This window comes from Dysidea avara, chromosome 7 (genome assembly GCF_963678975.1).
Source record: "Dysidea avara chromosome 7, odDysAvar1.4, whole genome shotgun sequence".
In the NCBI taxonomy this organism is placed as follows: Eukaryota; Metazoa; Porifera; class Demospongiae; order Dictyoceratida; family Dysideidae; genus Dysidea; species Dysidea avara.
The window spans coordinates 14,475,978-14,490,213 of record NC_089278.1 but is presented as its reverse complement, the minus strand read 5'-3'; the positions used below and the strand labels follow the sequence as shown (position 1 = coordinate 14,490,213).

Genomic DNA, 14,236 nt, shown 5'->3' with positions numbered 1-14,236 from the left:
CCACAATCAAAACTACCAAGTTGAGTCGGTGGCCCTTCAAGTGGTAAGCATATGTTCATTAATGTAAAAGTGGTATAGACTATAAATACAAAAGTAGATAAGTAATATATAATTAAAGTGTGACTTTAACATGTGCAACAGACTATGCACTTCAGTAAACACACTCTACCTCGCACACTGCTACTACTACACCACACACACACACACACACACACACACACACACACACTAGTCCATGACATCCACTCCATTAATTGTTAACATGACGAAAGACAGAAAAGCTCCGACTGTTAGTCCACTGCTGAGGAAGAAGGTCATGATTGCTGAAGCACTTTCAGCGCTCCTGCTGTTCACAGCTCTTGGGGCCAACACCATACACAAGGTAGCTAGGTATCCATTGCTAACTGACAATACAGCATTGAATGCCACTGGGAAAATGTCACTTCTAAATATAACATCATCTTTATTGGCATCCTTGTGATAACACATCAGAAATAGAGGGATAAATGCACTCCTACACAGTGCTAGTACAAGAATGGCATATTTGTTCCTGGGCCAGATTATCCACTGGGGAATAATTCGTCCTACCAAATCACCAGTGTTGAATACAAGGAAACATGTTAGGGGTACAAACAGGCAATCACTCCAAGGATGATCTTCTGGATTTTTCTTCTGATAACTGACACTACGAATGTTTGTCAATACTGCAGGGAATACACTTAGGGTAACAGCAAATATCATAAAGACACTGATAGCGTAGAACCATATTTGATTGATAACACTTAGCAAACCTTCGAACCTTTCAGACTCATTATTCCGCTTTACAATTAGTGGTGTTTTCTCAGTCCTAGATGCTTCTTGTGATGTTGAAACAGGTTTCTGATTTGCTGTGCTGTAGATCTGCAGGTAATACTGAGTGAATCCCATTCTCATTTGTATCAGGAAAGTGACGAGGCACACTGTCATGATAATGACTGCAGAAAGAAAATAACCAAGAGCAATGTTTTCAGCATTGTCAGTTTTACAACGGCCAGAAGTAATTGGATCAATTGCTGCTGATATGATTGCTGCAATTGTAGAGAATAAGCCAGCCACTGATTGCCCGCTCATCACAGCACTAACATAGCGTCTTCCTAATATGCCAGCCAGACCAAGTATGCTGCTTTGGTACACAGACGCAAAACAGTTAAGCACAAATAGTGTTATTAAAGTGAAAATGAAGAAACCTCTCACCCAGTTCTCAGTGGGCACCTTAACAAATAAAGCAGTCACAGCTAAAAGGATTATAATCATTGTAGTAGAAACAATGTAACGAAACTTGATCGCTATTCTTGCTTGTAGCCATACAGCAAAGCCTGATCCCAGTAAAACTGGGACCATCGCAGTGATAGAAAAGTAGCTTTCAAAACTGTCACTGTAAGAAACATCTGTTCCATTAAACTTGTCACTGAAATAATCATATGCATGACTAAACATGTTGAATGGTAGTATACTTCCAAGACCCTGAATGACCATAATCCACAGTACTACGTTGTACTTATCACAAGGCTGCTGTTGCTGCTGTTTAGCTATTCTGTTTCCACTGGCTTCAACATTCTCCGCCATACTTAAACTGTCCTGCTGAGATGCAGTAACACATCTCCTTGTAGAGCTTGTTTGTCTAAATAAGAAAAAACAGTTATTATATAGCAATCATCTTTATAACACTTTCATATACTCACAATGATTGCAACATTAAAAGTGTACACATTTTGACAACAAATTGTGTGTTTACTTGTACTCCATGCAAAAATATTTTGGCTATATTGAAAAAATACATGTATGAAACTGCAAGGGACTGGCAACTATAACTAACCAAAGCTCAGGTGATGAGGTCAAGAATTTACATCATACAGGCTAGGGACTACAACTAACCAAAGCTCAGGTGGTGAGGCCAAGAATTTACATCATGCAGGCTGGCTTCAAAGAGAATAGCCAACTCAACCTTTTCAGCCAACTCAACCTTTTCAGCCAACTCAACCTTTTCAGCCAACTCAACCTTTTCAGCCAACTCAACCTTTTCAGCCAACTCAAGCTCATTTTTTTTTATTACATGCTCGCCAATCTTGTTCTACAGTTGGGCAATCTTCTACACATATCGAGGCATTAATTTTTCCTATCAACACTTTCCATGACATATTTAGATGCCGCAAACTTGTTGTATTATTGTATTAATGCTTTACAGTGACCAACACTTGTTGAAGCACTTATGCTCGATAGATACCTATAACTTCACGATAGGTTGAATGCTAACGATCGAGCACCAAGACCACACCTCCTAACAATCTATCATGATGACACACCCTGTTATTATTGGCCTAGCTGTATTCATAAAAATAGTGACACACCCCCTGGTCGAGATACTCTAATACAGAGGTCATCCTAATAGAATGCTATAACAAAAAAACCAAACAAGCTAGTATATTAAAGTAGGGATCCAAGTAATAAAAAGTAGTGAAACAAGAGATGAATGATGATATTACAGCATAGCTCAGTGGGAAAATCCCTACTTTGGCATTGAACAAAATGATTGTTAAATTTAGGGATTTTCTCACCAAACTATGCTGTAATACCTATTGTTTCACTACTTTTTATTACTGAAATCCCTACTTTATTTTTAAATTAATAATTTATAATAATGTGTTGCCAGTTTAGTGCACATGAAAATGGCTTCATGCAAGTGAAGTGACTACTGAAAGGTACACCAGCAGCTCGATAAACAGGCTTCGTGTCATGCAGCACATGAAGGCAACAACCTGTCAGAAATAAGCCCTTGATTAATACTACAGTTACTGAAGGCATGAAGAATGAGTGGCCTGCGAGGCACTTATAATTTCTAGGCATTGTGCAAGGAACCATCATGTTGACAGGACAGAGAAAGAGTGATCTATAGGCTATTTGAGGCTAGCCACTGTGACTTGCATAGGTATTTAGTACAAGATAGAATGTATAAATATTGTGAAGTACGTAAGGATCTTAGGCTACATATAGGTATACGGTTCAGCTTTTTTGCAAAATCTATAAATAGCTAGCTATATACGTTCTTTTGGCCGGTCAATACTGCGGAGGAAGTAGCTAAACTGAAAGAAAACAACTAAACACATGTAGTTGATCTCTTTCTTGAAGTGAATTATCCAGTAAAAGTTTTGTAATTGCCACTGTACTGATGAGAAAATGCACTGTGACAAACTATTCAATTCCTGTGCATAAATTTCCCCTCTACATTGTGATAGTACCGCCATGATGGCCATGATAATGCCAGTGAGTCAGCTTTCACTGGTAGCTACACCGTGACTGGCGCGAGTCCAGCAGTTTTTAAAAATATTTTTATATTAAACTTAAGCTACTGAGTTGGATATCCATGCACCACTAATTATCTCCATTTTCTGTAGGTTTCTGGTTTTCTACTTCCATTACCACGTCAGTTAAGTTGTGGGCTGTGGTCGAACAATACCTCAGTGCAGCTGCAAAAAAATGACCTCACGGTTGTTATTGCAGCTGGCAAAGCTGACCCATAATACCTTCGCGGGTAAAAAATGGTGTTCTTCATTCATAAAACAAGCGTAAAAGTACACTTGTTAAGGTCTGCTGGTGCTCCCGCCCGGGTCATCGGCAGTGGCGCGGAGAGCCGCCCGCAGTACTGTATGGATTATATGTGACCATTCAACAATCAGCACAGTGCAGCATCGCAACCTGAAGTAAAAGAGACTAACACATTCTGCTGCTAGTATACAGCTATCCCGCAGCTATTAAACTGTCCGTGACCATCGTTGCAGTGACCCCCCTGCTTCTACATAGCTAAATTACGCAGGATGGGACAATGGTTATAAATAACTTACTTGAATGTTAGCTAATCAGGCTGGTCAAATGCTCAGCTGTCACCATAGATATTCCGTCACTTTCAGGTTCCGGCCAAGTCCGCTCACCGCGCCCTTCCTTGCGCTCACCGCGCCCTTACTTGTTTAATCATAGATATACAGACAAGTACCCGGGATTGGAATCATCAATACAAACGCGTTCGCCGGATCATTGTTAATGAAATACGCCATTCACAACACGTTTCTGTAAAATGTCAATATGTGAGAGTGTTTGTTTAGTCGTTGGTAAGCCTTCCTCGCGAAAGGGGGTGGTTAATTAGCGGTAGGGCCTGGTTTGTAGGTGTGTCCCTCGATGCGTAGCCACCATTATCCAGGGAACCAGACTTATAGCGCACGGCAACTAAGTATTAATGTTTTAGGAAGTACTCACAAGAGTAGAAGTAGTCTTCTGTGCGATAAATTCGAAGATATTGCTACTTCCGGTAACAATGATCCGGCACGAAAAACCGGATGATTCCAATCCCGGGTACTTGTCTGTATATCTATGGTTTAATTAACTCTAATTGTTTGGTTCTAAAGCGGGACATTTGCGGTGGAAAGCCTCGTGGTCGACAAAGTGAGTTGATTCGTGTGTACAGTACCAGTAAATGGACACAAGTTGTAATCACTACTAAATACTGGTGAATATTGAGTATTACTCTTGCTAATGTGCTTTTTGTTTTGTTTGTGCTTGTAGCACGTGTTGGTACTACTGCTGTTCGGATTGCCGTTGATAAAGTTGATTTTTGAGGAAAAAGGTAACAATTTAGTGTGTGTATGTATACTAAATGGCAAGAACGTGTTTAAAATGTAACAAAGGCAACATGTGCGTTAAATAGAACTTTGGTTGTTTTTTTACTATGTGCGTTAAATGGAATTTATTGATTAATCTGTACTGTTGATTATCCAGTAGTTTGACAGCTACTATGCTAACTCCTTGATATTGTGGTGGAGTGTAACAAAAACAAGAAATGTTGAGCTTGAATAGAAGCCTTGTTGAGTGTCTAGTGTAGGAAAGCCTACAGTGGTACATCAGATATGTTGGCTGATTTGAGGATACGTTAACACTACACACTTGATGTAAAGTGGCCTATTTAACACAATTGCAATGTTTAGCAGTGTGTCTGTGGGATAGTAACTGAAAGCATGAAACTAGTTAATGGTGAACATGTATGTGCATGTAGCCAGTGTAATCAGGCCTTCTTAAATGGTTGGCCATTTGCAGTGAGAATGTAATTTTGACATGGTTACCCAATGAAGTTGCAAAACCAGCAGTTACAATACAGAGTTACAAAAAAAAAAAGACATGGCTATTCAAGAAGATACAGTTACCTTCCCCTAAAAATAGAAAGTTACACAATGGACACAATTTTCCTACAAACAAAAGACACGATTGCTCATCAAAGTTACAACAACAAAAATCCAGTTGCCCAACAAAGTTTTTAAAGTCACGGTTGCCCAACAAAGTTACATTGGTATATTTTATGGTTCAATTGCTACAATGATGTGATTATTTGGTTGACATTAATCAGTGTGTGCTATTGTTGTTCTATCATAAAGTGCTAATATGGCCGGTCGGAACTACAGATCTTCAGGAGGTACGATAAAGTGATCGCTGTGGACAAACCCAGCATTGTTCTGTTCAATTGAGTTGTGCACACAGAGAGATTATTGTATATGACACTGTTATACATCAGAGCTAACTATTGCTCTACTGGTCCTTCTGCCTGACTGTAACAAGTTGACTTCTATGATAATCTTGTAGAATGCTGTTACACTTTTGCTTGCGTAGGACTGCAGCATCAGTTTCAATACACATGTAGAAGTTTTTAAAAGGGAACAGTTTTATGGCTTGATGCTTCACTTGTCATTGTTGAGGTTAACTTCTGGTGAATTTTATGGCCTGGAGGGAAATTTCAAACAACCACAGAATTTGCATGTCCATGGCAGTCTACCAGTATTTTATCATCAGTAACTGGAATTTTATGTCCAACATCAACCAAACTTTGTGCATGTTGGGAATGACTTAGCCACTAATTGTCTTCTGAAGGTTGATCCCTAGTCATTTTCCAAACTTTGTTGTTTCCAACACATCACAATCCATTTATACATGGAACAATATTTTCTGTTTGATGCATGTACATAAATACATTGTACCAGAATAAAGTCTTTATAAACTAGTGACTGGAGTAGCTTTGCAACAAGTACTGATATATTTAGTATAAACATCAAAAGTCCGTAAATGGGCATCAGACTCGTGCAATACTTTTACAGTGTGACAATATTTGAGGTTGTGATTTGTTCCTTTTTGCTGATGTACAGGTAATGATGAACCTTCCTTGACTATCTATGTTGGGAACATGTCGTATGACACTGATGAACGAACCTTGAGGGATACATTTCCCGGAGTTGTGAATGTTAAGATTCCAACTGATCGTGAAAGTGGCAAGCCACGAGGGTACGTGTGTACTATGTGGTGTGTGCTACTGAATAGTACTGATACACACTGTATGGTGCATTACAAGCCAATTCCAATACCTAGGGATGCTGATCTATTAGTTTGCTATACATTCATTATTCACAAATACAGCCTGTAGTTTCAAAACAGCTTTACAGTGATGCATTCAAAGTCATGTGGTTACAGTGCATGATTATCTTGTCTAAGGAACTTAGATGTGTTTGTACTTTGTTATACTCAAGTCCTTTTGTTGTGTAGGTTTGCATTTTTGGAGTTTGAGGAAGAAGTAGCTGCAGAAGATGCCATTAAGCAAGACCAGATGGAGTTGGATGGGCGGACACTAAAAGTCAGTTATGCTCAACCAAAGGGAAGTGGTGGTGGCGGCGGCGGTGGAAGAGACAGGCGAAGTGGAGGTGGGCATTAATTAAAAACAACTGGTTTAATCTTTCATACTACAGGTGGTAGTTATGGTGGTGGCCGCGATGACAGAGGGTATGGTGGTGGTCGCGATGACAGGGGATATGGTGGCTATGGACGAGGGGGAGGTGGTGGCCGCGGTTATGGAAGGGACCGGGGCTATGGTGGTGGCGGCGGCAGAGGTGGTGGTGGTGGTGGCTATAGAGGTGACAGGAGCTATGGAGGTGGTCGAGATTATTACTAAAACCTGCCAACTAACAGACATTACATTGTGCACACACTTTAGTAATATGCACTTTCATTATTTTATTGCTTGTGATTTTTTTTTTTAGTAAATTTCAATTAGTACATTATAAAGAAATTACAATGCAAAATGTGCACATGTTGTTTTGTATATACTCTTGGTTGTAGGTGTGGCCATAGTCTTGCATGCCAGATGGTTTGTGTGGGCAGTAAATAAACCATCGGGTGACTGCACACTCCATGAACTCACTGGAACAACTAGATTACATCACAGAATTGTTTTGCACCAAGGATGATTTAATAATCGTTCTAATCACCTCTGTCATAGATATATAACCAGATGGTTTATTTGCTGTCTCCACATAAACCATCTGGCACGCAAGACTAATGTGGCCATTCAGGTTGCTACAATGAAAGAAATGTACAGCACAATTCAACACCTCAGCCATGTAACATGCTTTATTATACAGACTTTACACAGTAACCCGGCTTCAGGGCATTTGCCTAATGTTCTCCATTCTAGCATAACACTGAATAGTACGGCTGATTATCTGGCAGTATCCACAATGTATGTCGAGAATGAAGACTGACTGACTCTTATATAGCAAGTTTATGTTTTATCTTATTGTACTAGGTTAGGCTATAGGTATTTTCAATTGCGGTTGTACACGTGAGCTGTGTGTGTGTGTGCGTTATATGGAATCTTTCCCGCCTCGTGGTGCATGGTGTTAGAAGTCAAGTGGCTTTCGTCAAACATTCCAGCAAGAGAACCTGGTAGCTGAGACGACCGGTATTTGGAGACACTCCCGCATCCGTCTCATTGGTGCTGTGACGCAGTCGCAAGTCGTTAGCCTTACACTTTCTAACCCGCCGCTTAAAAGTCGTGGTACCGTGGCAAAGGAGAACGGTACCCAGTAAGGCAAGCGACTCATTATCTTGATTCTGTTCTTGTTGGTTTTATTTCAGTTACCGAAAGCAAATTATGACGATGGAAGTTTCACACCTCCGAGCGTCACGAAGAGCTCATCGCGCTCACCTCACTCGAGTTTTTGGGAAGATTGACGCCATTCTGGAGAGCAACGATGCTCCTGATGAGAGAAACACTGCCACCCTTCAAACATCGTTAGAGCAACTCGAAGCCAAGAAATGTACCATTGCGGAACTTGACACAAAAATTGTTGCTACAATTGAGGATCCAGAAGCACTTGAATCAGAAATTTTGGACTCCGAGGGAATAATATTCAATGTGGCTGAGAAAATTACATTAGTCAAAGCAGTGTTGGCCAGACCAAAGCCACTCAATATTCAAGCTCTACCCTTTCAACCGCAGAGTGTCATGATCCCACCATCCAGTAACTCAATCAGTGATCAATTGTCAAGTCATTCGGTTAGTGACCGACCATCCAATCACACCGTCAGTGATCAGCCATCAAATCACACTATCAGTGATCAGCCATCAAGCCATACAGTTAGTGATCAATCAGCAAGTCATTCAGCCATTGTTCAACCATCAAATGAAGATGCATCTGTGACTGACACCCCTCAACAACAGCAGCGAACTGAATCCAACGAAGGAGCAAATCTCGCTCAGGCTCAGGGGTATGTTAACACCTTTGCTGGTATGTCCCAGAATGTCAGCCGCCTCCCCAAGCTAACATTACCCACATTTGGAGGCGACCCATTGAAGTGGCAGACATTTTGGGACTCCTTTGATTCTGCTGTGCACTCCAACAATGTGTTGACTAATGTTCAGAAACTGAACTATCTGAGGGCACACCTTGAAGGTGAAGCTGCAAGGGCAATTGCTGGCTTTCCCTTGACCAGTGTTAATTACCAGCAATCCTTAGATCTGTTGAAGGACAGGTTTGGTGATCAACAGAGAATCATTAATGCCCATATGCATTCACTGATGAACTTGCCACGTGCTAGTCACAACATAACTGGTTTGAGGGCCTTCCATGATGCCATTGAAAATCATGTGCGTGGTCTGTCAGCCTTGGGTCAATCAACAACGAGTTATGGGGCCCTGTTAGTTCCTATGGTACTAGGGAGACTTCCTGCTGATGTGAGAAAAAACCTGGCCAGAGAGCACAGCAGCCTAGAGTGGACCCTTGACAAGCTAAGGAAATCAATTGCCACAGAGATAAGAGTCCTTGAAGCTGGTGCCCTAGTTTCTCCATCTCAGTCAGACGAACACCACTCCACAGCTTCATTTCACACAGGAGCCATGAGCAAACCTGAACCTAGGAAGCTTAAGTGTGTATTTTGCAAGGGACCACACCCAGCTACACAGTGTGACACTATCCCAGACCAGTCTAAACGCATGGACATTGTCAAGCGTGATAAGCTTTGTTTTAATTGCCTTGGTCACCACAGAGTTGGTCAATGTCAGTCGAAGGGCCGCTGCAAACACTGCAAGGAGCGACATCATACCAGCTTGTGTCGAGGGACACATCACCAACAGAATCCTCCTAACACACAGAGACCAACTTCAGAACAGCAATCTACTCCCCCAACTCAAACTGCACAGAATTTGATAAATTCCACGATATCACATCCTCAGCCAACCAAGGTATGCTTTCTGAAGACAGCTGTTGCTACAGTGAGAGCTAACAACTTTTCTGCACAAGCAAACATATTACTAGACGAGGGAGCACAACGCTCATTTATCACACAAACTCTCGCCAACTCTCTGCACCTTAATGTTCAAAGAAGAGAATCAGTTGCAATTGCTGCATTTGGAGCATCAGAGGTTTCCAACCAGACTCTTCCTGTTGCCACAATCTACCTAGAAACTACAGAAGGCATTCAGATTCCTATCAATGTTCTTGTCACTTCAAGAATCGCTCAGCCACTCCGTAACCTTCCCTTTTCCTATATTAAGCAACTGCCATATTTGAAGGGACTACACCTTAACCATGCAATCTCAGACAGTGATGCAATCAACATCTCAATGCTTATAGGAGCCGATGCTTACTGGTCCATTGTGCAAGAAGCCATAGTTCGAGGACCAGGTCCTACTGCTGTTCAGACTAAGATTGGGTACTTACTTTCAGGACCACTATACAACTACACCAGCTCTATAGCATCCAGTGTATTTCATCTTAGTTCAGCATCACTGTTCGACTCAAGTGGTATCACCCCAGTAGAAAGCACACACTTTGGGCTGAGTAAGGAATCATTTGACTTCCTACAGGAGTACCTTCACAACTCAGTAAGTCGGCAGAGTGATGGCACATACATTGTGAGCTTTCCATGGAAATCCAGCCACCCCGTGCTACCTACAAACAAGTCCACTTGTGAACGACGTGTGAGGTTCCTTACTCGTAAACTAAGCAACACTACTGGCATGCTTAAAGTTTACCACAGCATAATAGAGGAACAACTGAGACGTGGATTCATTGAGCAGGTACCAATCTCAGAATTAGTCAAGCCATGCCATTACATACCACATCACGGTGTGCACAAGGATTCAGCAACAACACCGCTCAGGATTGTGTATGACTGCAGCAGCCGTGAAGCCAAGCATTTGGCAAGTCTCAATGACTGTCTAGAAACTGGGCCTCCCTTTCTACAAGAACTACCAGCTATCCTCATCCGATTCCGTTGCCACAAGTTTGGTATTAGCGCTGACATTGAAAAGGCATTCCTACATGTTCAGTTGCACGCCAAGGACCGTGACTACACTCGTTTTCTCTGGCCCTGCTGTCCTGATGATCCCAATAGCCCACTTCAAACATACCGATTCAAAGTTGTCCTGTTTGGATCGGCCAGCTCGCCATTTATGCTGTATGCTGCCCTTCATTGTCATCTCACACATTGTAGTTCGACAACATCCAAGGATCTTCTTCAGAATCTGTATGTGGACAATATTCTGTCAGGGTGTTCTACTGAAGAAGAGTCCATTGTGTACTACACTGAGGCCAGAAAGGCACTATCTGACGCCAACTTTAATTTAAGAAGCTGGGCATCTAACAGTGTACAATTGACTACTGCAGCAGAGAAGGATCAAGTTATGGATAGTGGCAAACAGATAAACACACTTGGACTTGTGTGGGACACTGCCAATGACAATTTGTCACTCTCTCAGAAGGCCTTACCACTTGACAATTCTCCAGCCACAAAGCGCAAAGTGTTGCAGCAATCCTCCATGATTTTTGACCCATTGGGTTTTGCGTCCCCAGTTATGATTAGTGCCAAATTACTGCAACAACAACTATGGCAGAACAAGTTATCATGGGACAGTCCACTCCCGGCAGAGAGCCAACAACAATGGCAGACCCTTCTAGATGATCTCTGACAACTACACGCAATCTCCTTTCCTAGGTGTTACTTTAAGGATGGATTAAGTACAGATGCTCCAATTGAACTACACGTATTCTGTGACGCAAGCACTAAGGCTTATGGAGCAGTGGCATACTTTTGTCAAGGCAGTGAAACATCATTTGTGATCTCGAAATCCAGAGTGGCCCCCCTGAAACAACTCACACTTCCTAGACTAGAACTGATGGGTGCCACTACTGCAGCTCAGATGTTTACTTGGATCAGTTCGTCAATTCATCACAGGATCAACTCAGTCCATATGTGGTGTGACAGCCAAATCGTACTTCATTGGCTCAACAGTGATAAGAAACTGAAGCAGTTTGTTTCCAATCGTGTGTCAGCAATCACTAAAGCTTGCCCTGTCCAATGGTGGGGTTACTGTCCATCTGCAGACAATCCTGCGGACTTGTTAACTAGAGGCATTTCGTTCTCAGCTTTACAAGCCTCAACTATGTGGACACATGGACCAGAGTGGATTGTTCATGAAGAATTAAGGCCAACATGGAGTGCTACTGACATACTAAATGTTCAACTTACTGTTACAGATGCTGAGTTGCAATCACCGGACCCAGTTGAAGAAACAACCAAAGGCGATCAGCACCCTACTGTGGCAGCCGTCATTGACATAGAGAGGTATGGTACTCTGTCTAAACTGTTGTACATCACTGCATACGTGTTGCGATTTATTGAGTGTATCAAATCACATGGATCCAAGCCTGTAGGACCGATCACTGCCAGTGCAATAAGTAATGCCCAGAATGTGTGGATCCAAAGCTGCCAACATTCAACTTACCTGAAGGAAATCCACTCTTTACACAGGGGACGGACATCCAGTAGACGTCTCCCACTTGTCAGACAGCTCAGGTTGTTTTTAGACTCTGACAATTTCCTCCGTTGTGGTGGGAGGATACATAATGCTCCAGTTCACCACAATACCAAGTTCCCCTATCTTCTCCCCCCCAATCACAGACTAACCGCCTTGATTGTGTATGCTACTCATGCCACTCAACTACATGGGGGCACAGATACTACAGTGACTGCTCTGAGGCAACGTTTCTGGATTCCTGCAGCACGGAGAGTAGTGGCGAGGTTGCTTCGGAAGTGTGTGATCTGTCGTAGAGTTGCTGGAAAACCATTCCCTGTCCCTGATCCACCACCGCTGCCACAGGCCAGAGTACAAGATGGCCCTCCCTTCAGTGTGACTGGAGTTGATTTTACGGGAGCGATGTACGTGAAGAGGGAAGGAATGGTCGGTGAGTATAAGGTGTATGTGTGCTTGTTCACCTGCGCTAGTACCCGGGCTGTGCACCTTGAAGTTGTAACTGACCTTACAGAAGAAACCTTTCTACAGGCTTTCCGAAGGTTTGCTGCCCGCAGGTCATTGCCCCGTCTGATCTTATCAGACAATGCTTCAACTTATACATCAGCAGCAAAGGAGTTACATGAATTGTTCCAGTCACCTACACTGAAGTCTGCTCTTATGCACAAGGGCACAACATGGCAATTCATTCCCAAGAGAGCTCCCTGGTATGGGGGCTTTTGGGAGAGGCTGGTTGGAATGGTGAAGATGTCTCTGAAGAAGACCTTAGGCCGTGCCTTTATCACACTCACTGTCCTCCAAACCACCATTGTTGAAGTCGAAGCAGTGCTCAATGATCGACCTCTAACACACCTCTCATCTGCCACTGGAGACCTTGAGCCATTAACACCCTCTCATTTGTTGTGTGGGCGCCGAATTGTTCCTCTACCACATCCAAATGTTACAGATGAAGAGATATCTGACCCTGATTACCACTCTGCAGACCAGTTGAGAAGTAAGATAGACCGACAAGGCCTGCTATTACAGCACTTTCAATCACGATGGAAGAAGGAATATCTGACTTCGTTACGAGAAGTGCACCGCACAACAGGCACCACAGAACAAACAGTCAAGACAGGCGATGTGGTGCAAATACATGATGATTGTCCTAGAAACCAGTGGAGACTTGGAGTGGTTGAAGAAGTTGTGAAGGGGAAGGATGGATTTATCAGATCAGTGACATTGCGCACGACAAGTGGACGCACTAATCGTCCAATTGCACGTCTATATCCCTTGGAAGTGACACATTCTCCAACAGACGTGGAAACACTTGAGCAAGAACCTGAGCTGCCAGCACAACAGAATAACCAGATCTCTCACAGACATCCCAGGGGAGCAGCCTTAAGAGCAAGGAGGCAGTTAAGTGAATGGACTGAAATACTACGCCGCCGCCCGGAGGATGTCGAGAATGAAGACTGACTGACTCTTATATAGCAAGTTTATGTTTTATCTTATTGTACTAGGTTAGGCTATAGGTATTTTCAATTGCGGTTGTACACGTGAGCTGTGTGTGTGTGTGCGTTATATGGAATCTTTCCCGCCTCGTGGTGCATGGTGATAGAAGTCAAGTGGCTTTCGTCAAACATTCCAGCAAGAGAACCTGGTAGCTGAGACGACCGGTATTTGGAGACACTCCCGCATCCGTCTCAATGTAAGAGAACTCAAGATATTTGTAAAGGAAATTTAACATTGTGAATTTTGACTGCCAAATCATTACTAATAATCAAGGGAAGTATACAACTGCCTCCACCAGCTTTACCAGAGTTAGCTGTGCATAATTCACCAAGGCATAAACCAGAGGCTAGAATTTCACAAGACGGGTTGCCTTTTTAAGGCGTGGTCGTTTTACCGTAAATTTTCCACATGCTTTCCGAGTTCGCTAAGTCAAAAATGTATTACGGCTATTGGAGAAAATGAACGTTTCGGTTAGCTTTAGCGAGCAAGAGTTAGCCAGCCTTCAGAACAGAAAGTATGTTATAGAGAAAGGTTCGAGCTATAACATATCCAACGTGTAAGGTGAAGGCTGAACGAGAAGATGAT

At 42.6% G+C, this 14,236-nt stretch overlaps 3 protein-coding genes and 1 long non-coding RNA gene across 8 annotated transcripts in view; 2 read left to right on the top strand and 2 right to left on the bottom strand.

Moving 5' to 3' along the window:
* Positions 1 to 3: 3 nt before the first annotated feature.
* Positions 4 to 7,149, top strand: LOC136261376 (uncharacterized). 5 transcript variants are annotated; one of them, XM_066055376.1, is made up of 6 exons: positions 4 to 43; positions 4,594 to 4,654; positions 5,457 to 5,494; positions 6,219 to 6,354; positions 6,613 to 6,767; positions 6,813 to 7,149. In XM_066055376.1, exons 3-6 carry the CDS (start codon positions 5,464 to 5,466, stop codon positions 7,013 to 7,015), a joined length of 525 nt encoding a protein of 174 aa, XP_065911448.1. In that variant the 5' UTR covers positions 4 to 43; positions 4,594 to 4,654; positions 5,457 to 5,463; the 3' UTR covers positions 7,016 to 7,149. The 5 variants fall into 5 exon arrangements, with proteins under 5 accessions (XP_065911448.1, XP_065911446.1, XP_065911449.1 ...); XM_066055374.1 differs by lacking the exon at positions 4 to 43 and adding an exon at positions 4,377 to 4,473; XM_066055375.1 differs by lacking the exon at positions 4 to 43 and adding an exon at positions 4,426 to 4,537.
* On the bottom strand, positions 36 to 4,377 carry LOC136261373 (equilibrative nucleoside transporter 1-like). Its single transcript, XM_066055368.1, has 2 exons — positions 3,879 to 4,377; positions 36 to 1,660 (listed from the first exon to the last, which is right to left on the bottom strand). Exon 2 carries the CDS (start codon positions 1,603 to 1,605, stop codon positions 229 to 231), a length of 1,377 nt encoding a protein of 458 aa, XP_065911440.1. The 5' UTR covers positions 1,606 to 1,660; positions 3,879 to 4,377; the 3' UTR covers positions 36 to 228.
* LOC136261379 (uncharacterized) overlaps positions 4,721 to 14,236 on the bottom strand; it is a 10,188-nt gene continuing 672 nt past the window's right edge. The window contains exon 2 of the long non-coding RNA XR_010703874.1: positions 4,721 to 7,419. This is a non-coding gene — a long non-coding RNA (uncharacterized lncRNA). The remainder of the gene's footprint in view (positions 7,420 to 14,236) is intronic.
* Positions 11,355 to 14,236, top strand: part of LOC136261371 (uncharacterized) — an 8,793-nt gene continuing 5,911 nt past the window's right edge. Inside the window, exon 1 of the mRNA XM_066055366.1 lies at positions 11,355 to 13,847. Coding sequence (XP_065911438.1) covers positions 11,522 to 13,615 — 2,094 coding nt within the window. The 5' untranslated portion in view covers positions 11,355 to 11,521 and the 3' untranslated portion in view covers positions 13,616 to 13,847. The remainder of the gene's footprint in view (positions 13,848 to 14,236) is intronic.

Excerpts from the sequence above, each read along its gene's own strand:
- LOC136261376 (XM_066055376.1), top strand. The coding sequence starts at position 5,464 with ATGGCCGGTCGGAACTACAGATCTTCAGGAG. Across the intron at positions 6,355-6,612 it reads GAAAGTGGCAAGCCACGAGG|GTTTGCATTTTTGGAGTTTG; the intron begins GTACGTGTGTAC and ends TTTGTTGTGTAG. Across the intron at positions 6,768-6,812 it reads AAGAGACAGGCGAAGTGGAG|GTGGTAGTTATGGTGGTGGC; the intron begins GTGGGCATTAAT and ends TTCATACTACAG.
- LOC136261373 (XM_066055368.1), bottom strand. The coding sequence starts at position 1,605 with ATGGCGGAGAATGTTGAAGCCAGTGGAAACAGAATAGCTAAACAGCAG.